Source organism: Hippopotamus amphibius, chromosome 17 (genome assembly GCF_030028045.1).
Source record: "Hippopotamus amphibius kiboko isolate mHipAmp2 chromosome 17, mHipAmp2.hap2, whole genome shotgun sequence".
In the NCBI taxonomy this organism is placed as follows: Eukaryota; Metazoa; Chordata; class Mammalia; order Artiodactyla; family Hippopotamidae; genus Hippopotamus; species Hippopotamus amphibius.
The window spans coordinates 9,172,435-9,194,239 of record NC_080202.1 but is presented as its reverse complement, the minus strand read 5'-3'; the positions used below and the strand labels follow the sequence as shown (position 1 = coordinate 9,194,239).

At 53.4% G+C, this 21,805-nt stretch overlaps 3 protein-coding genes across 15 annotated transcripts; 2 read left to right on the top strand and 1 right to left on the bottom strand.

The window, feature by feature from the left end:
• The first annotated feature begins 2,779 nt into the window (after positions 1-2,779).
• Positions 2,780-10,660, top strand: BCL6B (BCL6B transcription repressor). Of its 4 annotated transcripts, none has more exons than XM_057716664.1 (9): positions 2,780-2,836; positions 3,383-3,573; positions 3,805-4,026; positions 4,136-4,486; positions 4,824-4,948; positions 5,526-5,690; positions 5,781-5,911; positions 6,029-6,166; positions 10,511-10,660. In XM_057716664.1, the coding sequence occupies exons 2-9, from the start codon at positions 3,395-3,397 to the stop codon at positions 10,616-10,618; spliced, it is 1,419 nt and encodes a 472-aa protein (XP_057572647.1). In that variant the 5' UTR covers positions 2,780-2,836; positions 3,383-3,394; the 3' UTR covers positions 10,619-10,660. The 4 variants fall into 4 exon arrangements, with proteins under 4 accessions (XP_057572647.1, XP_057572645.1, XP_057572648.1 ...); XM_057716662.1 differs by lacking the exon at positions 10,511-10,660 and adding an exon at positions 6,558-9,031; XM_057716665.1 differs by lacking the exons at positions 5,526-5,690; positions 10,511-10,660 and adding an exon at positions 6,558-9,031.
• Positions 10,661-10,842: 182 nt separating this feature from the next.
• On the top strand, positions 10,843-14,659 carry SLC16A13 (solute carrier family 16 member 13). Of its 3 annotated transcripts, none has more exons than XM_057716676.1 (4): positions 10,850-11,404; positions 11,558-11,701; positions 12,381-13,118; positions 13,819-14,659. In XM_057716676.1, exons 1-4 carry the CDS (start codon positions 11,206-11,208, stop codon positions 14,016-14,018), a joined length of 1,281 nt encoding a protein of 426 aa, XP_057572659.1. In that variant the 5' UTR covers positions 10,850-11,205; the 3' UTR covers positions 14,019-14,659. The 3 variants fall into 3 exon arrangements, with proteins under 3 accessions (XP_057572658.1, XP_057572659.1, XP_057572660.1); XM_057716677.1 differs by having other exon boundaries at positions 11,270-11,404; positions 11,539-11,701; XM_057716675.1 differs by having other exon boundaries at positions 10,843-11,701.
• Positions 14,660-14,985: 326 nt separating this feature from the next.
• SLC16A11 (solute carrier family 16 member 11) lies at positions 14,986-17,544 on the bottom strand. Of its 8 annotated transcripts, none has more exons than XM_057716670.1 (5): positions 17,483-17,544; positions 16,702-16,909; positions 16,291-16,434; positions 15,358-16,125; positions 14,986-15,270 (listed from the first exon to the last, which is right to left on the bottom strand). In XM_057716670.1, the coding sequence occupies exons 2-5, from the start codon at positions 16,901-16,903 to the stop codon at positions 15,041-15,043; spliced, it is 1,344 nt and encodes a 447-aa protein (XP_057572653.1). In that variant the 5' UTR covers positions 16,904-16,909; positions 17,483-17,544; the 3' UTR covers positions 14,986-15,040. The 8 variants fall into 8 exon arrangements, with proteins under 8 accessions (XP_057572653.1, XP_057572655.1, XP_057572650.1 ...); XM_057716672.1 differs by having other exon boundaries at positions 16,702-16,905; positions 17,483-17,503; XM_057716667.1 differs by lacking the exon at positions 17,483-17,544 and adding an exon at positions 17,140-17,391.
• Between the last annotated feature and the right edge of the window lie 4,261 nt (positions 17,545-21,805).

Sequence of the window (21,805 nt, the reverse complement as noted above, 5' to 3'; positions counted from 1 at the left end):
AATCAGGGTACAAGATTCCCCTCCTTGTACCTCACTACCACCTCTCCTTGCCACAATTCCAACAACACTGCCTTAGTCAGGGTGTCCACTTTACCACATGACACCCCATTTCCCCCATCTTCCCCCAAGCCGAGGTATGTGCCCTTAAGAAACTGGGGTTCAGAGTCTGAAACCACCTTTTCTCCCGCAGATCTATCCAGGCCACATAGAAATAAGAGGAGATACACTTCCTTTCCAAATTTCTTCCTTCGAATCCTGGGCATATTTGGAGGTTCACTAAAGAAAGAGACTTCTAGAACCTGGGGTGAGAGGGAGCTATAAGCAAAGGACATCCCAAACCAGCATTATGCTTCAAATTAAGTGAACCCTAAAATCAATCCCACCTAACGAGCCATCGCTCAGCTTCAATAAATGCACCCAGAGAGTGGCAAACACCCCAAAATAAGGATACCCCAAAACTTTGGTCTCCTACCCTGGGCCCTCACCTTGTTTCTCCCCCTGGAAAAAGCCTCCCGGCTCTCAATGCATACACAGAAATATCCCCCTCCTCAAAGTACGTTTGCAGAGCATTCAGATATAAAACTTTGCTCCCCAGCAAGGACCCACCATCACAAGGCCTTCACACTTGCTCCCAGGTTCCTATTATGTTCCACCTCAAACTAATAAAAACCCAAAATTGAATTTCGTGTCCCCCCAAAATAATCTGAACTTCAAAACTTATCTGGCATCCCAAAACAGACTGCACCCCAAAACCAGCATGATTTCTCTCCTTGAAATCAGATTGTCCACATACACCAACGACTATGAATCCCCAAAACAAAATCTTCATCCACCTCCAAAGAACACCTACCAGGTTCTCCTGATATTCGAAGATGACAAGCTCCAAATTGCGGGTGCCAGAATTCCCAGAACTAATGCAGCTTCAAAATCATCTCCATGCCTCAAACTTATTACTGGCCTTCAACCCTGTATGCAGCCTTCAGGGCTCAGAACAATCAAATTAACTCAACACCCCAGAGTAAACATGCACCCCACAATTGACAAATTGACCAGATAACACAAAAGTAACTCCATCCCGATACCAAAGGGAGCCCCTAGTCTAACTCCCACCTCCAACTGGGCAGAGACCAAAGTAACCCTCACTTACAAAAGCCACCTCACCATCATGAATCCCTAGTGGTCCCCCATTCCCAGTTTCTCAGCAGGTCTTTCCTGCACCCAAATAAAGACACTCTCAAATCTGAAGGGGAGGGCCCCAGGCCTGGATATGCAGCTCCACGGATAACAGTCAGTCATTACTGGGCAACTTAGACTCTCTTGAGCCCAAATACAAGTCCTGCTTTGCAGCTGAACTCAGCTATAGCCCCCCTTCCCCAAATGAACCGTGCCCCACCAACGTCTTCCCAAACAAAATACGAGCGTGTGACCAGTACTTATCTCCCAGATCAGGGACTTAAATTGGGATTATCAGCCCCACCTGCCCTCTCTGTCTTCTTTTACCCTGGGACCCTCCCTGTTTCCCCTTCTGTCTGTTCACTACATCCAACTTTCACATTAATGTTCACTAAAAATTCACCTCTAAATACAAATAACATTATCTAGCTTAATAAGAAAAAAACCCCTGGGCTCCCAGGGCTCAGACCCCGCTCCTTGTCCCACTCGTTTCCCTTGTTCCCAAAGCCCGCGGATTTCCCACCCAGGTAGGAACCCCAGCCTCGGAGGAAAGTCCCCTCTGTCGCCTAACCCTCCCCCCACCTCCGCCCAACCCTAGTCCCCTGGAGAAAATAAACCAGAGTAGAGAGAGGGAGAACGAAGGTTTCAGCTGCCCAGACCTAATTGATCCTGCGCCCCCGTTTGAGTGGACCCCCAGCCGGGTGGAGAAGACGCGCGATGCGAGGCTAGTGCTCGTCCGCCCCCTCGTGGAAGGAGCCAAACATTGCCGAGCTTTGCCTACTTGCCGCGCTGGACCCGGCGTCCCGCCAGCCTCCAAGCGTAGCCGACGGGCGGATGCCCGAGGCCCTAATGAGCTGGGACTGGGGGAGGGCGAGCGGCCTTTGGGCGGGAGTCTGTCTCTCTGGATCCCTAAAAGGATTCAGAAGAGAGTTGGGAGCGAAAGTCCGGACCCTAGGTCTCCTGAGCGTCGTCTCTCGGCCCCCACCCGGGGCTTTCCCCACCTCCTCGAGGGGAAGCAGCTGGCGGAGCCGTCCGGTCGCAGGACAATGGAAGGAAACGAACTAGAAATCATATCCGCCCCCTCCCTACCGCGCCCGGTCAGAGCCCCTCTTTTGCAGGCCCCTCTAGAGAAGCCTGTTGAATGACCACACCCACCCGCTGTCTGAGACCCCACGGGAGCACCAATATCACCTCCCCAAACCTGGTATCTCTTTGGGCTTCCCTTTATCTCCCTTAGTACCGTGCATTGGAAGGGGGAGTTTCGCTGTATTCACTCTCCTGTAACGGGCTCCTTCCTAAAGCCAACACACCAGTTTTCGCTGTCCCAGGCCCCCCGACGACCCAGGTCACCCATATTTCCAATCTCAATATCCCCAACCTCCTCCCCAATTCCAATGTCCCATCCTCGGTTCCACTTTCTGTGGCCCAAAACCCCTTACGTTACGACCACCTAGCGTTTCTGAGGTCCCGCCCTGGAGCCGGAGACCCCGCCCCGGGTTCGCCATCTGGAGAGCAAGGGAGGAAGGAAGGATACAGACCCAGGCGTTCACCACACCTCCACCCCCGCCCCCGACATCCCGGCCAGATAAAGGAGCCGAGGCCAAGAGGGGAGAGAGACCCCGCCCCCCTTGAGAAGAGAAGCTGAAGCCCCTGCAGGACGGGGGTAAGAACCAGAGACTGAGGGAGCCAGGCTCCTGGGTCCCCTAAGAGGGTTGGGGGTTGCTGATGGTAGGAAGACCGAGGACCAGAAATTGGGCCAAGCTAGGGATCCGGGACCAGAGAGCGGAATTTCGTGGCTCAGGGAAGGCAGCTTCGATTGGGATTTGGAGCTCTGTGGACCACAGGTCTACTGGGGTCTTCAGGCAGGATCGGACACCTGAGACAAGGCGCGCGGTGAGGCAGTGGGGAAATGGGGGGGGGGGGTGCTGGAAGGGCAGCTGGGAGCCTAAGAAAGGGCGCTGAGGGCCATATTCCTCACGCTTGCCATCGACACCAAGGTGTAGGAACCTTCAACTCGCTCCAAGCGCTTTATCTAGAGGGGGGAAAGCGAGGGATACTGTGGTTGAGGACAGAAAGAACTGGATGAATAAGTGAGGCTGCGTGAGCCGGGGCCGGGGGGCTTGGCACCTCAGGAGGAAGAGGCAAAATGCGGAAGGGAAGGCGTCTTAGGACGGGCTGGATGCCTGAGCCCTTTCCTTGGAACCCGCAGGCCTGCGTCGCTATGGGTTCCACCGCTACCCCGGAGGGAGCGCTGGGCTACGTCCGCGAGTTCACGCGCCACTCCTCCGACGTGCTTGGCAACCTGAACGAGCTGCGCCTGCGTGGGATCCTCACTGACGTCACGCTGCTGGTTGGCGGGCAACCCCTTCGAGCTCACAAGGCAGTTCTTATCGCCTGCAGGTTCGAGGGGTTGCTCCGGGGATGGGGTGGGACCAAATGGGAAAGGGGCGGAGCCATAAGGTCTTTGGGAGGGAACCCGAAGCCAAGCCTTCCAGATGCAGGAGGCGGAGCGATCGGGAATTGGGGGCGGGGTGAGAGCGGGGAGGCGGGGCTTTCTATAGGGGCTGGGGCTTTCTACAGGGGCGTCTGTCTACCCCAGCCACTAACATGACCTATCTTCCCTCTCCCCAGTGGCTTCTTCTATTCAATTTTCCGAGGCCGTGCAGGAGTGGGGGTAGATGTGCTCTCCCTGCCCGGGGGCCCCGAAGCCGGAGGCTTCGCTCCCCTTCTGGACTTCATGTACACCTCGCGCCTACGCCTCTCTCCAGCCACTGCACCAGCAGTCCTTGCGGCCGCCACCTACTTGCAGATGGAACACGTGGTCCAGGCATGCCACCGCTTCATCCAGGCCAGGTGAGGGAACTCCAACTCGGTGTTCCTCGTGGGTGAAGTGGCATCCCAGATGTCAAGGGCAGAAGCCAAGATTAGGAAATAGCACTAATGTCCATTGTACTTTTCTCAGCTGTGAACCTCTAGGCATCTCCCTGCGGCCCCTGGAGGCAGAAAACCCCACGCCCCCAACGGCCCCTCCGCCAGGCAGTCCTAGGCGCTCCGAAGGGCACCCAGACCCACCTACTGAGTCTCGCAGCTGCAGTCAAGGGCCCCCCAGTCCAGGCAGCCCAGACCCCAAGGCCTGCAACTGGAAAAAGTACAAGTTCATCGTGCTAAACTCTCAGGCGTCCCAAGCAGGGAGCCTGTCTGGGGAGAGGAGTTCTGGTCAACTTTGCTCCCAGGCCCGGCTCCCCAGTGGAGATGAGGCTTCCAGCAGCAGCAGCAGCAGTGAAGAAGGACCCATTTCTGGTCCCCAGAGCAGGTACAGAAACTGGAACACCTCCCTTCCGCTCCCCCCCCCCCCCCCCGAATTTGTAGAGGCAGCCTCAGCTCAGAGGCACAGCCTGGGCCTGGGTGGTCAGGAACAGGGAGTGAAGGAGTGGGCTTCAGAGACACCAGCTCACCTTAGGAAGTTGGCCAGAGGCCAGACTTACTCAGTGGGGTGGGACTTTGGCAGTGCAATTGGATATGGTACATTGGTCAATGTTGGCTCGCCTCCAGAGGACGTGGCCTTCGGCAACAAGTTTTCCAGGGGAGAAACCCCCCCTCCCCATATAATCTCTCCTAACCCTTTTCTCTGGGCCTTGACATCTGCCTAGGCTCTCTCTGACTGCTGCCACTGTACAGTTCAAATGTGGGGCTCCAGTCAATACCCCCCATCTCTTCACACCCCAGGCTCCAGAGACCACAGGGTCACCCTCTGGGCGGGCTCATCCACCACCAGGTAAGAGCCCCTCCTTCTACCCCCTTCATGGCTTTCCTTCTGTGGCTGCTCAAGGCCAGTTTGGGCCAAAAGCCCTCAGGAAAGGCCAGTTCATTTCCTGCACATTAGAATTACCTAGGGAGCTTTTAACAATCCCATCGCCCAGATCACAGCCCATAGATCAGAATGTCTGCAAGTGGGAGCTTGGCATCAGTGTTTTTTAGAGCTTCCAATGAACAGCAAAGTTTGGGAACTTCTGGCCTATTCCCATCCAGGGCCGAATGGTCAGCCCAGGGCTTGGCAAGGCCTCTCTGGCAAGCTGTCATCCAGCGTGGTGCAAGAGAGGAGAGAGAAACAGAAACTTCCACCCACAACTAGGGGCCCCCACCTACCACCACCACTATTGGAGTGATTAGCAGAGTACTCTGGAATCAGACAGACATGGTGTCAGATCTTGGCTTGTCCTCTTAATAACCGTGTGACCCCGAGCAAGTCAAATGAGCCCCAGAAGCCTTAACAGTAAATTGGGAAAAAGAAAACCTGCTACCGTGTGGTTTGAGGATTCACTGATACTGTCATTACCCACCACCCTTCCCAGGAAGTGAATTTTTCAGCTGCCAGAACTGTGAGGCTGTGGCTGGGTGTTCATCGGGGCTGGACCCCTTGGCTCTCGGGGATGAGGACAAGCCCTACAAGTGTCAGCTCTGCCGGTCTGCCTTTCGCTATAAGGGCAACCTGGCCAGTCACCGCACAGTGCACACAGGTAGGGGAGGAGCAGGGAGAGGGCCCTGGCCTTGGTGCCCACAGCTGTCCTCCGGTAGAGTCGCTGACCTCCCTTCCTCCCTGCCTCCAGGGGAAAAGCCCTACCACTGCTCCATCTGCGGAGCCCGCTTTAACCGGCCGGCTAACCTGAAAACGCATAGCCGCATCCATTCGGGAGAGAAGCCGTACAAGTGTGAGACGTGCGGCTCGCGCTTTGTACAGGTACGGCGCTAGTTTCAGAGCCGGCGCGCAGGCAAATCTGCAAAAGGGCGAGGTGGGCCGAATGCGAAGGGTTCTGTCCCTCCCAGAGGCGCGGCCTGAGGTCCCCTCCTCTCCCAGGTAGCGCATCTGCGCGCGCACGTGCTGATCCACACCGGGGAGAAGCCCTATCCTTGCCCCACCTGCGGGACTCGCTTCCGCCACCTACAGACCCTCAAGAGCCACGTTCGCATCCACACGGGAGAGAAGCCTTACCACGTGAGTACCCGACCGGGCTTGGCCGGAATTACCTTGGAATTACCTCCCGTTTACGAGGGGCGGGGCTCTGAAAGGAGCGGGCCTGGCGCTTCTAGATCTCTTCGAGGTAGGCGGTGTCCATGTGAGTAAGGGGCGGAGGCCGAGGGTAGGGGTGGCAGGCAGAGAAGTTAGGCTCCCGGACTGGGCGCTGTCCTCTTGGGAGAGGGGCCGACATGGAAAAAGCTTCGCAGGAGAGGTTGGTGCCTCTCTCCTTGGCCTTTCCCTGAAGATTTGGGAGCGTGTGAGGACTAAAGATGATCTCTAAGGTGCAGTGCTGGGCAGTTCTCCCTCGCTCAACACCTAAAAGGTGGTCGTGGGTGGGGAGGGATCTGACTCGGCCATCCTCCCACAGTGCGACCCCTGCAGCCTGCACTTCCGGCACAAGAGTCAACTTCGGCTGCATCTGCGCCAGAAACATGGAGCTGCTACCAACACCAAAGTGCACTACCACGTTCTCGGGGGGCCCTAGCCGAGCACCAGCCCAGGCCCCACACCCTTCCTGGAAGACGGGAAAAGCTGCGGCTCACGCCTGGGTTGGCTGCCAGGCTTGGGGGTGGGGGTGTGCAAGGTCCCTCCAATATCAGCGACTGCCACCACCGTAATTTCTCACTGGGGAGAGCAGGGGTGGCAGATCTCGGCTTGATCTGCCTCTGTTTTGCTGGTCAAAACCTCTTCCCCACAATCAGAATTGTTTCCGAGGAGAGCACAAGCTAGGAGCTGGCGGAGGGGAGAGACTGGAGGCCTGGTTTCCAAGGAATCGCCTGCAGCCCCCTTTCTCATTCGGTTTACCTGTAAATATAATTTATTGAGGCCTTTGGGTGGCACCAGGGCCTTCATTCTATTGCATTTCCCATGTCCCTCTTCCACAAGTATGATCAAAAGTGACCTGAATCACAGAATGTGAGGTCACGGCTCTGCTGGCAGAGATTAGCACTTGGCTGCCCCCTTTGGCTTGAGTGTTTTATATTATTATTGTCATAACTTTTATCTTTAGAATTGTTCTTTTCCCATTTGCTTGTTGGTTTGTTTCACATGGAGAAAGGGGTTCTCTGTGTTCTGCCCCTCTAATTCTAGGTCTGGAACCTTTATTTGTTCTAGGGCAGCTCTGGGAACATGTGAGTTTGTGGAACTGGGTCAGGAACCTCTCTGATATTCTGGATATTGTAGGTTTTCTAGCGGGCTAGCACTGGATATAGACTTTTTCTGTTCTTCAAGGGTTATAGGAACATATGGTGAGTCTGAAGTGGAGGTAATAAATACCTCCTGGAGGCAGTGGGTGTGGGGCCTTTGTCAGTCCTAGAATTGGAGGGATGATTAGACAGGCTTTCTCTTATGCTCCTCACTGTCCCATTAGCCTGGTCACCTAGGTTGGGCTCCACTGTGTCTCTCTGTTGTGATAGAACTCACCCAGGAGGTTGAGTTGAGCCCACAATCTTCCCACTGGGGCTTGTTCTTAGCACTGAGTTGATCCCTGCATGCAGGAGATCTGAGATTCCTTATCAGAGATGATGCAATCTTTTCTGATTCCGCCCAGGCTCTAAGAATGTTATGACCTAGGGGAGACTATGAAACCCTTTATCTTGACTAAGCAGTAAGGAGTATGACCTGTCTTTTACTGCAGAGCCTTCTGTGTTTGAATGTTCCTTGCGGGTTCTACCTGAGATGAACCTCTTCTTCCTTTAGTAGGTTTTTGGACATCTTCTGGCAAGTGTCCAGATTCCAGAAATTTCTTTGCCTTTAGAAGTCACAGGTGCTTGGTAACTTTCTTACCTTAGAAAAGCTGGGTCTGTGACCTGGTCTTCCTGTCACTGCATTCCTGTCGGGAACCAGTGAAAGCACTAGAACCTTCCACAGGGAGAGAAGAGGGGCTGAGTTCCATTATGGATTTGCTGTCGTTTGGGATTATGATCACGAGTACTGTTGGGATTAGAGATTTTGAAGATTTAAAAGACTGACTGATGGACCCTCTAGTTGACCAAGTATCCAGGTAGGATTAGGAGGTTGGTTGAGGGGCACAGTCTCTGGTGTAGACCAAGTAGGTTGAAAGTTAGGGATGGGTTGCCTCTTAACTGTGTGGAATGTTAGATGATACTCTGAAGCCCTGACTTACAGTCCTGCTCCTGTTGCCCTGGGGCCTGTTTGATTAGCGACATGAGGTGGAGGTGTAAGAAGCACTTTGAATTTGTGGGGTGGAGCTTCCTCAAGACAAGTCAGTACTAGTGGCTGCCACTTGGGGACTGGTGAGAAAGCTACTCTTCTCCCTCTTTCCCTCTTACTCCACACTGCAGAATGGAAGGAGGGAGGGAAAGCAGAGGAAAGAGCTGAGAAGGAACCACAATTTTTTTTTTTTAGCAGATTGGATGGACAGGTGGAGAGTGCCAAGGGGTGGAGATGTTAGATCTTGCAAGATCAGAATCATGGAATAAAGAAGCCTCTCTGTACTGCCTGTTGTGTCCTGGGTTCTTGCCTGTGGGGGTCTGGGGACTGGGTGAAACTGGGGAAAGAGGGTTCTTCCTTCCTGGATGCCATCTTGGATTCTGTGCCCATTCCACTGTCCCATCCCACCAGACATTTTAAGGTACCCTTGTTCTCCCTTTCCCTGCCCTTGCCTTCCGGCTCATTGTGTAGGAACCAGTGACTTCATGAAGTTTCTCCGGAGCCACCTGCATCCTGCTGCTCTGAAGTCACTTCCTGCCTGAGGTGTGGAGGCAGCAGGGAGAAACCAGGAAGCCACTAATAATACCAAGATGCTGGGGGATGCATCTGTGCAGGGGAACTTAATGCTTGGGACACCCCCTACCAACACCACCACTACCACCACCACCACCACCATGGAAAATGGATAGGACTTGGGTGACATAAGGACAACAGGAGCTGGAGGTGGCAGTGACAAGGCTGTGTGGTTAGAGCCAGCATGCCAACTCTACCCCTCCCCCAGCAATGGTATCTTGGAATCCATCCAGTGCCTTGTACACGCTTCTCTCCCACCCTTTCCCCTGTCCTGTGTGTGTCTTGGGTGCACAGCTTTGTTCTGCCCAGAGGTTAAAGGGTCACTAATTCTGAGTTACCTCCCTTTTGGACTTAAATTCCTCATCTGTGAAATACGTCCATTAACATGGAAGGAATAAGTTCCTTCCAACATTTACAGTTGTGGTCGTGCTTCTCAATCTTGTAAAACCCATGACCTGGATTAGATTTTTTTTTTAAAGCACAAAACAAAGAAACTAAACTAAAACCTTCCTTCCCCTCCCACTACAGCTTATCCCCTGTTTAAAATGAGACGAGCTTAAAATAAAATAAAATAAGACCAGCTAATATTACTTATCTCCTGCTACATGTCAGGCCCTAAACTAAGCATTTTAGTGTACAGATTTTGAATTCAACTCCCCTGAAAACCCTAAAAGTAGGTACTATTATTAGCCCCAGTTTACAAGTAGGGAAACCAACTGAGAGGTTCAATATCTTGGCCAAATTAATGTGATGAAGCCAGGATCTATGATTTGATTCTAAAGACTGTGCTCTTAACCACTATGTTATACAGCCACACCAATTTCTATGTCTTTGGTATAGTCCCCACCAGCCAAAGTTCTGACTCCACTTACCAAAAAAAAAAAAAAAAGCTTTTTGGGTATGATTATTTTTATTTCCCACATATAAAATTATAAGGCTCAATATGCTTTGTAAAATTACACAGCCTCCCTCCCCACCCCAGCCCCACTTATCTCGGTATAACCCCTCTTGAGCTCAAATTTCAGGGTCAGAGTCCTAAGGATCTCGAAACCAAGTTATCAGTGCTATGCAAGGCTGGAGGAACCGGGTACTGGTTGGGTAGGAGGGGCTGGTTGCGCCAGTGTTCACGGCTTGTCTCTAGTCTATCCCATCACGAAATCAAAACCTGTGCTTAGCAAGTGGTTGTTACTAGAAGGCAGAGGAAAAGGTTCCAGCCCCACTGAAGACGGGTGCTGGTGGGGCTCTGAGTGAGCTCAGAGCTGCACTTCCTCTCCCCAGTTATTTTTGGTCTCTGTGACCCGTAGGTTTCCTGTTAGTGGAAACAGAAGGGACAGGAACGAGTTCCCATTACAGAAATCAACGCCAGGAGTTCAACAGCCCATTCCCCTCTCTCTTTCCTCGGCCTCTGAACCCCCTCAGGGACCCAGGCATCTAGAGTCTAGTGGCCTCAGACGCTTGGCCAGGTATTTTATTTAATCTTATCTCATAATCTCTCCGCACCCCCCCACCCCCTCCCCGCCTTTCAACTCCTGGGCCCCTCATTAAGTAAGTATGTGTTTTCCTCTCCTGAACCAGTTTACCCACCACCAACCTCCACGGACTCCTTACGTGCGCATATCCGTGCTGAAATCTGGTCGAATTGGCCCGCTAGGTGGACAGGACACCCAAGCTGCCTCCTGGTAGGTTCCTGGGTCACGTGGGGTCCATCTATTTGGCCTCCTGAAGTCCCCTCCTCACGCATGCGCCCCATTCACCGCCTGGTACAGAACTGGTTCTAAACCCCGCCCTGCCCTTCTGGCTCCGCCCCCTGCTAAGGACTCCGGCATCCTCATTGGGATGTTGGCTGGGCGGGCCAGGTGCTAACACTTCCAAAGATAAAATAGATAATCCACCCGCAGACTGGCGACCTCAGGGGTGGGGCCAATGTCCAGCGCTGCCGCCTGACTCCTAGACCAAAAGTCAGTCCTCTCCTCCGTATGTCCCGCCCAGGCCTGACTCTCGGCTCACGGGCGGCGGAACCACGCCCCCCGGCGCCAGACGCGGGGACCAGCGCCGGCCGGGTCTCTCCACCTAGATCCCCCCTGCCAGGGGAAAGGCGCAGGCGCCTCACGCAGCCTCTCTGCAGCTCTCAAACCCGCGTTGGCACTCTCCTCCCTACCATCCTCTCCTCCCCCGCGCGGCCCCGAGCTGTCCGGGTGGGTGGGCAGAGCTGGAACGACCAGAGCCCTGCTCCGGAAGGGGCTTAAGGCAGCAGCCCTGTTACCTCCCAGATGGCACATAGGGCCGAGCCCCCCGACGGGGGCTGGGGATGGGTGGTGGTGCTCTCGGCGTTTTTCCAGTCGGCGCTGGTGTTCGGAGTGCTCCGCTCCTTCGGCGTCTTCTTTGTGGAGTTCGTGGCGGCGTTTGAGGAGCCGGCAGCGCGAGTCTCCTGGATCGCCTCCATAGGAATCGCGGTGCAGCAGTTCGGGAGTGAGTTGCTGCTCCTGGGTCCAGAGTCCTGTGACCCTCGACCCCCGGAAGGGAGAGGGGATGCGGGGACCGTAAAGGAGATGGGGGAGGGGCGAGGTCGGTGCTGGAGAAAGACGCCTGAGATTTTCTCGCAGAACCCTTCCTCTTCTCCAGGCCCAGTGGGTAGTGCGCTGAGCACCAAGTTCGGGCCCCGGCCTGTGGTGATGGCCGGGGGCATCCTGGCTGCGTCGGGGATGCTGCTCGCCTCCTTTGCTACCTCCTTGACCCACCTGTACCTGAGTATTGGGCTGCTCTCAGGTGAGACCCTGGGCAAGGGTGGGGAAAGTCAAAAGCCTTGAGTCTTTTTGGCCTCTGGGTTTTTACCTTCTTCCTGCTCCTTCCAAAAGGTTTAGGAAGACGCTGAGAGAAAGTTTTGGCTGTCACCTGTGCCCAGAAGGGAATTCATAAGAGAGGTGCCTAAAGTGATAAACAGGTTAGGGGAAATCAGGAAGTTCAAAGATGCAAGCCCAGGCCTAGAGGGCCTGGAGTGTAAAAGGAAGAATGACATAATTGAAATTTTTCCCCAATTGTAAATTTTACACAATTGTAAAGTTGTGCCAGATGTGAAAGCTGTGAAATAGATATCATTATCCTATTTACAGAGGAGAAAAGGCTTTAAAGCTTATGCAGCTTGGCAAATGAAGTTCACACAGCCAGAAATGGTAGAGCCCACGTCTAACTCCAAAGTTCTGTGGTAGTTACTTTGCAAACATTATCTCTAAGCTTCCAGTGTTCCATAAGGTGTATCACCCCCATTTTGCAGATGAGATTGAGGCTAGGAGGTGAAGTAAAATACACAAGGTCATACAGCTAGAAAGTATCAAGCTAGGATTGTACTTAGGCCTGTGCTACATTCTGATGCTGGGCAGTGTTGGGATGATTGGGTGCCCTGAGCTCCCTAAAGGTCCCTCAATCCCCGTTTTTTCCTTTTTGACAGGATCTGGCTGGGCCTTGACCTTCACTCCAACCCTGGCCTGCCTGTCCCGTTACTTCTCTCGCCGGCGATCCCTGGCCACCGGGCTGGCACTGATGGGCGTGGGCCTCTCCTCCTTTGCTTTTGCTCCACTCTTCCAATGGCTGCTCAGCCACTACGCCTGGCGGGGGGCCCTGCTGCTGGTGTCTGCCCTCTCCCTCCACTTGGTGGCCTGTGGTGCTCTTCTCCGCCCACTCTCCCTGGCTGAGGACCCTATCGTGGGTGGCCCTGGGGCCCAACTTGCCTCCCTCCTCCATCATGGCCCCTTCCTCCGTTACACCGTTGCCCTCACCCTGATCAACACTGGCTACTTTATTCCCTACGTGCACCTGGTGCCCCATCTTCGGGACCTGGATTGGGACCCACTGCCTGCGGCCTTCCTACTCTCAGTGGCAGCTATTTCTGACCTTGTGGGGCGTCTGGCTTCTGGGTGGCTAGGGGATGCAGTCCCAGGGCCTGTGGCAAGACTCCTGATGCTCTGGACCACCCTAACTGGGGTAATACTGGCCCTGTACCCTGTGGCTCAGGCTCCCACAGCCCTCATGGCTCTGACTGTGGCCTATGGCTTCACATCAGGGGCCCTGACCCCAGTGGCCTTCTCCGTGCTGCCTGAACTGGTGGGGACTGGAAAGATATACTGTGGCCTGGGACTGCTGCAGATGGTAGAAAGCATCGGGGGGCTGCTGGGGGCTCCTCTGTCAGGTAAGAGGAATGGGATTTCCAGGTGGGCCAGGGCTGCCATGTCATACCATTCAGGGAGGGAATTGACATTGTAGTGTATGTGAGTACTGCCCTCTGGTCTGGTACATACACAGCCTTGCATGGTCAATCATAGCAGCCCTGAAAGGGGTCCAAGGGGTAAAGAAATTGGGGCTGTGGAAAGATTAAGAAGACCTATGTGGCACCCTTGGCAGGGTACCTACGGTTGGGGTTTTCAGAGAACCTGGCCAGACCTCAGACATAGCATGCAGGGTCTGCCTTTTCCCTTGGCTCAGTGGGCCCCAGGCCAGCGGTCTGAGCCATCTGGTCAAAGTTCTTCAGGCTCCAGATGACAGAACCTTCAGATCCTTAACATTTTCGTCTATTAACTGAAGGTGTGGAAGGGAGGGCCACAGTTACTAGAAAGAAAGGCACAGGTGTGCCTGACTCCATCTGGATACCCAAATCCTCACTGGCTGGTCCAGAGGTCCTTTCTGAAGGCAGGAAGGTGGTTGAAATGACCTTTTGAGGCCCTTAGGGAACTCAGAGTTCTCAAACTCAACGAGTCCTACCTTGAGAGTTCTAACTCTTCCAAGATGATGGGTTAAGGATTATTATGTTCCCTCCACCTCGAAATTTGTCTGAGCCATCAGTCCCAGGAAACAGATCACCCATGTGTGTTCTTTTTCTCTCTTGAACCTAGGCTACCTCCGGGACATGACAGGCAACTACACAGCTTCTTTTGTGGTAGCTGGGGCCTTCCTTCTTGCAGGGAGTGGAGTTCTCATCACTTTGCCCCACTTCTTCTGCTTCTCAGCTCCTACCTCCAAGCCCCAGGACCTTGTAACAGAGGCACTGGATACCAAAGTCCCCCTGCCCAAGGAGGGGCTGGGAGAGGACTGAACTCCAAGAAGCGGCAGTCAGACCCAGAAAGCCAGAGGTTGGCGGCCCCAGGCCTTCTCCTGCCCCATCTTGGCACCCCTAGAACCACTGTGCCTTAAGCATCTTGATCTGCCTCCCCTCCCAGAGTGGGCCTGGAGCTCCTGCGATGTGTGTGCCAACCCTTTGTATTTTCTCGAGGATTCTTCTCTCTTCTTTGCTCCCACAACCTTTTCTGAAGGATCCAGAGTTCAGCCTGCTCCACTGAGCTGTGAATCGACTGTGCAAAATCAACGGCCAAGAGACTTATCATGTTTTACATGTGATCTCTAGTGTTACCTCCTAAGTTTCTTCCCTGAAGACAGATCTCTGGGAAAGAGGGCGGACCCTCTGAGATAAAACTGAGTAAGAAAACTAGACGATAATCAGAATCTCAAAAAGAGCTGGGGCCCATATGCCTGGATTGGTGGAGGGGAGGTATCCAGGCACTCTGGTGACCCAGAGCAGAGACCCTGGACTCTGCTCTGTGGACCACAATTCCTCCCACTTGCCCACTGACCTCCCTCTTTCCCACTATCCTCTGTAACTTAGAAAAGAAATTAAGAAAATGGTGAGGGACATGGAGGGAGGGGGTGCTAGTTGGGGAGGGGGAGATAAAACAGAGCTGAAGTCTGGGTCTGGGACTCTTGTGTTTCCCTCAGGCCAGTGGCAGGAGACTGAAATGCAGGAAAGAGTTATCTGGGAAATGAGGATGTGGCAGCTAGCACCCATGAGCACCCCCTCCCCCAGGAAACTAAAGGCGATAGGCAGACAGCTTCTCAATTTCCTGTTATAAGGGCAAGTACTGGGGCAAAGAAAAATGGATGGATTGGACAAACACCCTTCCTGCCTCCCATGGCTTAGGGGGATCCTGTTGCTACCAACCAGCCTTTTTTGGCTATTTTAAGTAGAATGTTTGCAGAATCCTAGATTGCCTAACAATTGGAGCTTTCAGGAAAAGCAGATAGAAAGTCTTTATTGGGGCAGGGGCTCAAACAAGAAAATGGTCAACAAGTGGTGTCCAGAGTGGAGTGAGGGCCTCCTGCCGAGAGCAGGGCAACCTGAGGGACGGGGAGAAGCTCCCCCCTCTCGGGGGGTGGGGTGCCTGGACGTGAGGCTGGACGGCAGGAGGGTAGCGCACTGGGCAGCCCCAGGTAGATGAAGCTGCCAGAGAGGATGAAAGAGCCGCACACGAGGAAGGAGGAGGTGAAGTCTCCCGTCTCATCCCTTAGGAAGCCTGAGAGGAGGGGGAAAGGGACTTAGAGGCCTCCGTGCCCAGGTGCAGAGGAGGGTTGCGAGCGGATCTGCTGGCTCAGGCCCTTACCTGACAGGGGAGGGCCCAGAAGCCCCCCGAGGCTCATCAGCATCATCACCAGCCCGGTGGCCTGTACAACACCTCCGATGCCCACCAGCCCCGGGAGCACTCCGAAAACCAACGGGGCGTAACTTCCGGCGCTCAGCCCGTAGGCCCCAGCCGCGGCCAGCAGGGGGCCCCCCCAGCTCTCCTCGTTCCCCACCACCGGCACCAGTCCCACCGCCAGCAGCCCCAGCCCTGTCAGAGCCCCGAACATCGCCAGCAGCCGCGGGAGGGGCACCCAACCCTGGTCCGCCAGCCACCCGCAGACCAGCCGGGCGCCCGCATCCCCCACCGCGGCCACCGCCACCACCAGCGCCGCCCCATACCCCCCCAGGCCCCGATCTAAAGCGTGCGGCGCCAGGTGCACATAGGGGACGAAGTACCCGCCCCCCACCAAGGCCGTGCCTAGAGCAAAAACTAAGAAGGCCCGGCGTGTGAAGAGACCCAGGCCAAGGGCAGCTAGGGGGCTTCGGGGTGGGGCCAGAGGGTCGCCAGGGAGCGCCAGGGGTCGCAGCAGGGCGCCACAGGGGGTGAGGTGGAGGGTAATGGCGCCAAGGAGGAGCAGGGCGCCCCGCCAGCCGAAATTATCAAGGAGGAGCTGCAAGGCGGGCGCCAGAAGCAGCGAGGAGGCCCCGTTGCCCGTGAGTGCCAGCCCCACGGCCAAGACTCGACGGCGGGAGAAGTAACGGGAGAGGGTCCCCAGGGCAGGGGCGAACACCAGGGCCCAGCCGGAGCCTGCGAATGGATAGGACCAGGTGAGGACAGGAACCGGGGATGCCTGCCCCTGCCATCCCAGCTCTGCTTCTCGCAGGAGACCCCCGCCCCCTTGGCCTCCAGCCCCCGATAAGCTCCTATCTTCACCATCACCCCTTAAATACCCAGCTACCCCTCTCCCCTCACCAGCAAGGACGCCCAGACCAAGGTAGAGGTGCAGCAGACTGCGGGCGAAAGCCGAGAAGACGAAGCCGAGCGAGGTGAGGACGCCCCCAACCATCACCACGGGGCGCGCCCCCCAACGGGTGCTCAGGGCGCTGCCCACTGGGCCTGGAAGGAGGCGGAGTCAAAGGAAGACACGCCCCCGGACCCCCAAACTCGCTCCAACACTTCTCATTGGCTGTTTGCCTGGCCTAAACTCCTCCCCCTGCCTAATAGCCCCTCCCCTTGACCTCAAGACCCACCGTATTCTAGAACACAGTTACACTGGTCGACCTTTCTTGGGTTATCTGGTAATCAATCAGGTGTGTCCCCCACCATTGCACTCACGGCCCCTCCACCCCGGTTCCCGCCTCCCACCTCGGGGGCCCCCCTCACTGGCTGCCTGCTGCACGGCCAGGGCCAGGGCGCTGACCCACGCAGTGTCCTGAGCGCTTCGGTCAAAATGCTCCGCGAGGTCAGGGAGGGCGAGGCCCAGGGAGCGTAACAGTCCGTAGGAGAGCCCATTCACCGCGAAGGCTGCGGCCGCCACCACCCAGCCCCAGCCCCCGTCCGGGGGTCCGGCTGGCTTGGGGGTCATCACTGCCTGGGGGAGGGGGAACACCTGTGAGAGAAGTCTCCACGTCTGTGCCTCCTTTAGGGGCCTGTGCATCCCTGAGATCCAGCTTCTGGCTGCCCAAGGTGGGCACATCACCCTGAGCACAACAGGACGGAGGCGGAGGAGCGGGAGCTAGGCCTAGGGATAGAGCTCCCGGGTTCGCGCCGGATCCCGCAGGCCTGGGACTCCCCCTCCCACACACACCCGTTTCCCCTTACCCGACCTCTCCGGGCGGTGCGGGGAGGGGAAGGGCGAGGAATGGCTCTGCCCGGTTTTCTCCCCGCTTCCCGGCCCGGCGGGGCCCCAGAGGGGAGCAAATGCAGAGATGGAGCCCAACTTGGACGGGCTCTCAAGGTAAACAGAGAGCGCCACAGGGGGCCTGAGCCACCTGGGACCCGGGGGGGTACGGAGGGCGGGGGCGAGCAGAGAGTCAGCCAATCGGCGGAGCCGCGAGTGAGGCCAGACGCCGAGTCCCACGGGGATTGAATTATCCACTTACACCCCCAACCCCGGGGAAGGGAGGGGCGAGAAATGAATGCCGCCCCGCCCACGCCCACGCACCTGCCGCCGGCTGCGCACCCGGGAGACGCGTGGTTTGCAGTCGCCAGCCTGCCCAACGTCGGTAGGCAACGCACGGAAATAGGGGTGGCCCTCCCAAAGCCTGAGGGGATGAGTAGTTTCGTTCTCAGGGAGCGTTGCTGTAGAGCCTGGTAAACCTCGGATGTTAAATCACAGACCTCCACGGAGTGCATGTTGCGCGCTCAACGATAATATGCCCTTAGGGACGGATAGGAAGGAAGAGGACTTCCTTATGTACATATGTCATTCTTCATCTTCACAATCACCCTGTGAAAAGATGTCCTTCCCATTTTACAGAAGAGGTAACTGAAACTGAGGGAGGTTAGGTGACTTGCCCAAATCACCCAGCTTAAAAAAAAAAATGCTGGAAATATTTGAATTTGGGTCTGACCAACTGCAGGACCATACAAGAAAACAGACCTAGGACTGAACTAGAATCTGCTGCCATGGAGAGAAATGGCCTGGAGACAGTTTGATGCCAAACTGACCTGGAAATGGTTGAGCCTTTGCAGAGCCAGAGAGTTTATGATTCTGAGATAGGGGTTACTGGGAATAGAAAGGATTCTTGAGATCAGAATGGCTGAAGATTTAGATTAGCATTTTGAAAACAAAGTAAGAAATCTGAGAATTGAACCCAGGTATTGATTTCTTGAAAAAAAATTTCCTTTCTACATTAGGATTAAGGTTACCATTGATTTACTTCAGCTATTTGAGTCAAGGGATGTGTTCTTTGGTTTAATGATTAAACAGTATCGTAGAAAATTTGGCAGCTTACTGCTTGGTGTATGCATCACCCAACAGCCACATGGTGGCAGTGTTTCCTAATTGTTGAGAAAGTTTCTGCAAATAACGAAAAGAAAACCATCTTCTTAATTAGTGAAACTGTAAACCTAACAGCACAACATGATCTTCAAGGGCTCTCCACTGCCTAGAGGAGGAAAAAACCCAAAATTCTCTACTTTGGGCATAAGGCCTTTCACAATCAAAGGTAGACCCAGGCTATCTTTCCATCCCACCTCCCTCCCCTCTCTCCTACACCCTTCCATCAGCCTGCATAATGGATATTCCTAGCTTTTTCTCACTCCTAAATTTTTGCATATGTCATGCCTTCTGCTTGAAATGGCCTGGATGCGGTACAGGAGCCCTACCCCTGTACACAACCTAGGAAAGTGGTCTCACCGGTTTCACTAGCCTAGGCTGCTGTTGTGAAAGGCACCTGGGAGGCGGAGCCAGCATAACCTCAGCCACCTGGGAAGGCAGGGCGCTCGCTTCCAGAGATGACTGGTAAGGACTCTGCTCCAAGCTGAATGAAACCAAGTGAAACAAATCACTCCTTCTTGGTGGTGAAGTAGAAATGCCTGGCAACAGAGGAGACTGGGTCCTTGGGGTCTGGGAGTTGTACAAAGTGATGCTGAGCACCTTTATGGGATACTTATGCCCAGAGGGTATCCCAGAGCCTGGGGCTGGGGTAATTGGTTGTGAAAGGGCACATTCATCATCTACCTCATGTTCCCTATATTCTTAGCTTAAATTACTATCACTGTACACATCTTTTGTTCATGGAGCTGTGAATGAAGAATATCGCTTGCCCTTTCAGTAAACAAAGGATGTTGCAGCCATCAAGCCATCACGTTACAGCTGCCCCAGTGGTGAGCCCTGAGGGAACTCAGGATGGAAACGGGATGCCCGCCATCAAACCATCAGACACTATAGCCACCGCTGCCACACCCCCCCCCCACCCCCACCGAGGATGCACCCTGAGGAGACTCGGGATGAGAAAGCACAGGATGCTGGTCCCAGATAGCAAAGGAATGATTGAGGTGCATATTAAAGGTATGATTTCAGTGAACTCAGACTCTTGCATCTTCCCATACATACAGAAGTGCTAAATTCCTTAACTTAAGATACCTGGTTTCTTTAATTAACAGTAATCTTTTGATGTTCCCACTACCTGGTCTTTGTTGCAAAAACTCCTATATATTCCTGGGTTTGAAGCCCATCTTTGCCACTTATTAGCTGTATTACTGTAAGCAAGTTACTCAACCTCTCTGTGCCTCAATTTCCTTGTCTCTAAAATGGGGATGATAAGAACTTGCCCAGTGGTCCAGCGGTTAAGACTGAGAGCTCCCAATGCAAGGGGCCAGGATTCGATCCCTGGTCGGGGAACTAAGATCCCCACACGCTGTATGGTGCAGCTAAATATATAAATAAATAAAATAGGAATAATAATATGAGGGTAAGTCAAAAATTATCTTCACTCTGACTATAGTTTTAACAGAAGTTTTAACATAACTGGAGTGCAGATAATCTTTGACTCACCCTTGTAGTAGCTACCTGACGGGATTGCTATGGGAATAAAATGGGTCACTGTGTATACATGTATGAGTAAGGGACTTAGAACAGTGCCTGGAACATGATATATGTCAGCCCCTCTTGCAGCTATTGTGACTTGTGGCTAGACCCTACAGCACCCCTGCCCTTTCCCCACTGGCTAGGCCTACTGATGCCTCAAGGTCAAAGAACCACATTGGTCTGGTGAATTCTCAGTAGAACTACACAGCTTTATAAGATGTGAATGGCTACAAAGAGAGGTTAAATGGATTTTTTTTCTGTAGTGGTAACTGGTTTTCTTAGCATTTTCTGAAGTTTATGAGAAAACTCTTGTCTCCCTATCTCGATTCTAAAAACAAATGAGAAGAAAGGAGGCAAAATAAGTTTTGTTCATTCGCTTCTTCATACAAAATATTTATAGACACCTACCATGCCAGATGCTCTGCTTAGGGCTCAGGATACAACTATGAATGCTACAGTCTCTCCCCTCCAAGCCCCCACAAGCAAATTAGAGAAAAAGTGACATGAAGACATCTCAACACAAGGAAAGGGACGCAGACACCGTAGAGTGGTGCATGGGAGGAGCTGACTCATTCTGGTTGGGCCTGTGGAGAAGGCTTCACAGAAGAGGAGCTCTCTGAGCTGGGTCTTGAAGGATGAGTAGGAGTTTGCCAGATGGATGTGTGGGCAGGGGCATTCCAGGCAAAGGGAACAGCTTGCGGAAAATCACAAAGGCATGAACCAGTTTGGCACATTGTTTATTGTTTGGCGAGCTGTAAATAGCTGCTGTGTGGAGAACGGAGTGTGTAGGAGAATAATGTAGGACGAAGCTGCTGGGGCAGAGGGTCCCATCATGAAAGGCTGTGAAGGCCAGGCCAAGGAATTTAGATGTTTTCCCAGAGACTGATGCTTCTCAAACATTTCCCCTGATGTACCAGTCACTAATATTCACTAATACTGGAAGCAGATCACAGAGGAGAGAGGACTCATACCAGAGCCAGAGGGGTCAGGAGAGTCTGGGGTGTAGACCTTTTGTGGGGGGCAGATTTCTTTGAAATATCTTGTTTTACATTGAAAATTCATATGGAAAAGGGAACGCTCTTGCACTGTTGGTGGGAATGTAAATTGATACAGCCACTATGGAGAATGGTATGCAGGTTCCTTGAAAAACTGAAAGTAGAGTTACCATATGACCCAGCAATCCCACTGCTGGGCATATACCCAGAGAACACCATAATTCAAAAAGACACGTGCACTCCAATGTTCATTGCAGCACTATTTACGATAGCCAGGACATGGAAGCAACCTTAATGTCCATCAACAGATGAATGGATAAAAAAAATGTGGTACATACATACAATGGAATATTACTCAGCTGTAAGGAACGAAACTGGGAAATTTGTAGAGATGGATGGACCTAGAGACTGTCATACAGAGTGAAGTGAGTCAGAAAGAGAAAAACAAATATCATATGTTAACACATATATGCAGAATATAGAAAAATGGTACAAATCAACTGGTTTGCAAGGCAGAAATAGAGACACAGATGAGAGAACAAACATACGGACACCAAGTGGGGAAAGCGGGGAGGGTTGGGGGGAATGAACTGGGACATTGGGATACCAAATAGTACACTCTAAATATATGCAGTTTATTATATGTTAACTGTATCTCAATAAAAATTCTTAAAAAAAAAAGAAAGAAAATTCATGTGGAATTTTGCATCCTGCTTCATAATCATTGACACATATTTTCGTAGGAAAATTATGCTTTAAATGACTAGATAAATTATTTAAGTATTTCTTCCTAAGTCTTCCTCTGGGCAGAAGCCACCTCTGGGAAGTCATCCCAGCCACTGATCTGCGTTAGGAGCCTACTCACCCCCATGGGACCACTTCTCAGCCTGCAGTGACAGCATCCATTTTTGTCCTCCACCCCTCACCCCTACCTGTCTCTGCACCATGAGGCCAAGGA

Excerpts from the sequence above, each read along its gene's own strand:
- BCL6B (XM_057716661.1), top strand. The coding sequence starts at position 3,395 with ATGGGTTCCACCGCTACCCCGGAGGGAGCGCTGGGCTACGTCCGCGAG. Across the intron at positions 4,027-4,135 it reads CACCGCTTCATCCAGGCCAG|CTGTGAACCTCTAGGCATCT; the intron begins GTGAGGGAACTC and ends TACTTTTCTCAG. Across the intron at positions 6,167-6,557 it reads CGGGAGAGAAGCCTTACCAC|TGCGACCCCTGCAGCCTGCA; the intron begins GTGAGTACCCGA and ends ATCCTCCCACAG.
- SLC16A11 (XM_057716666.1), bottom strand. The coding sequence starts at position 17,014 with ATGTGCCCACCTTGGGCAGCCAGAAGCTGGATCTCAGGGATGCACAGG. Across the intron at positions 16,435-16,701 it reads GGCCGTGCAGCAGGCAGCCA|GCCCAGTGGGCAGCGCCCTG; the intron begins GTGAGGGGGGCC and ends GCCTCCTTCCAG. Across the intron at positions 16,126-16,290 it reads TGGTCTGGGCGTCCTTGCTG|GCTCCGGCTGGGCCCTGGTG; the intron begins GTGAGGGGAGAG and ends ATCCATTCGCAG.
- SLC16A13 (XM_057716675.1), top strand. The coding sequence starts at position 11,206 with ATGGCACATAGGGCCGAGCCCCCCGACGGGGGCTGGGGATGGGTGGTG. Across the intron at positions 11,702-12,380 it reads GAGTATTGGGCTGCTCTCAG|GATCTGGCTGGGCCTTGACC; the intron begins GTGAGACCCTGG and ends CCTTTTTGACAG. Across the intron at positions 13,119-13,818 it reads GCTGGGGGCTCCTCTGTCAG|GCTACCTCCGGGACATGACA; the intron begins GTAAGAGGAATG and ends TCTTGAACCTAG.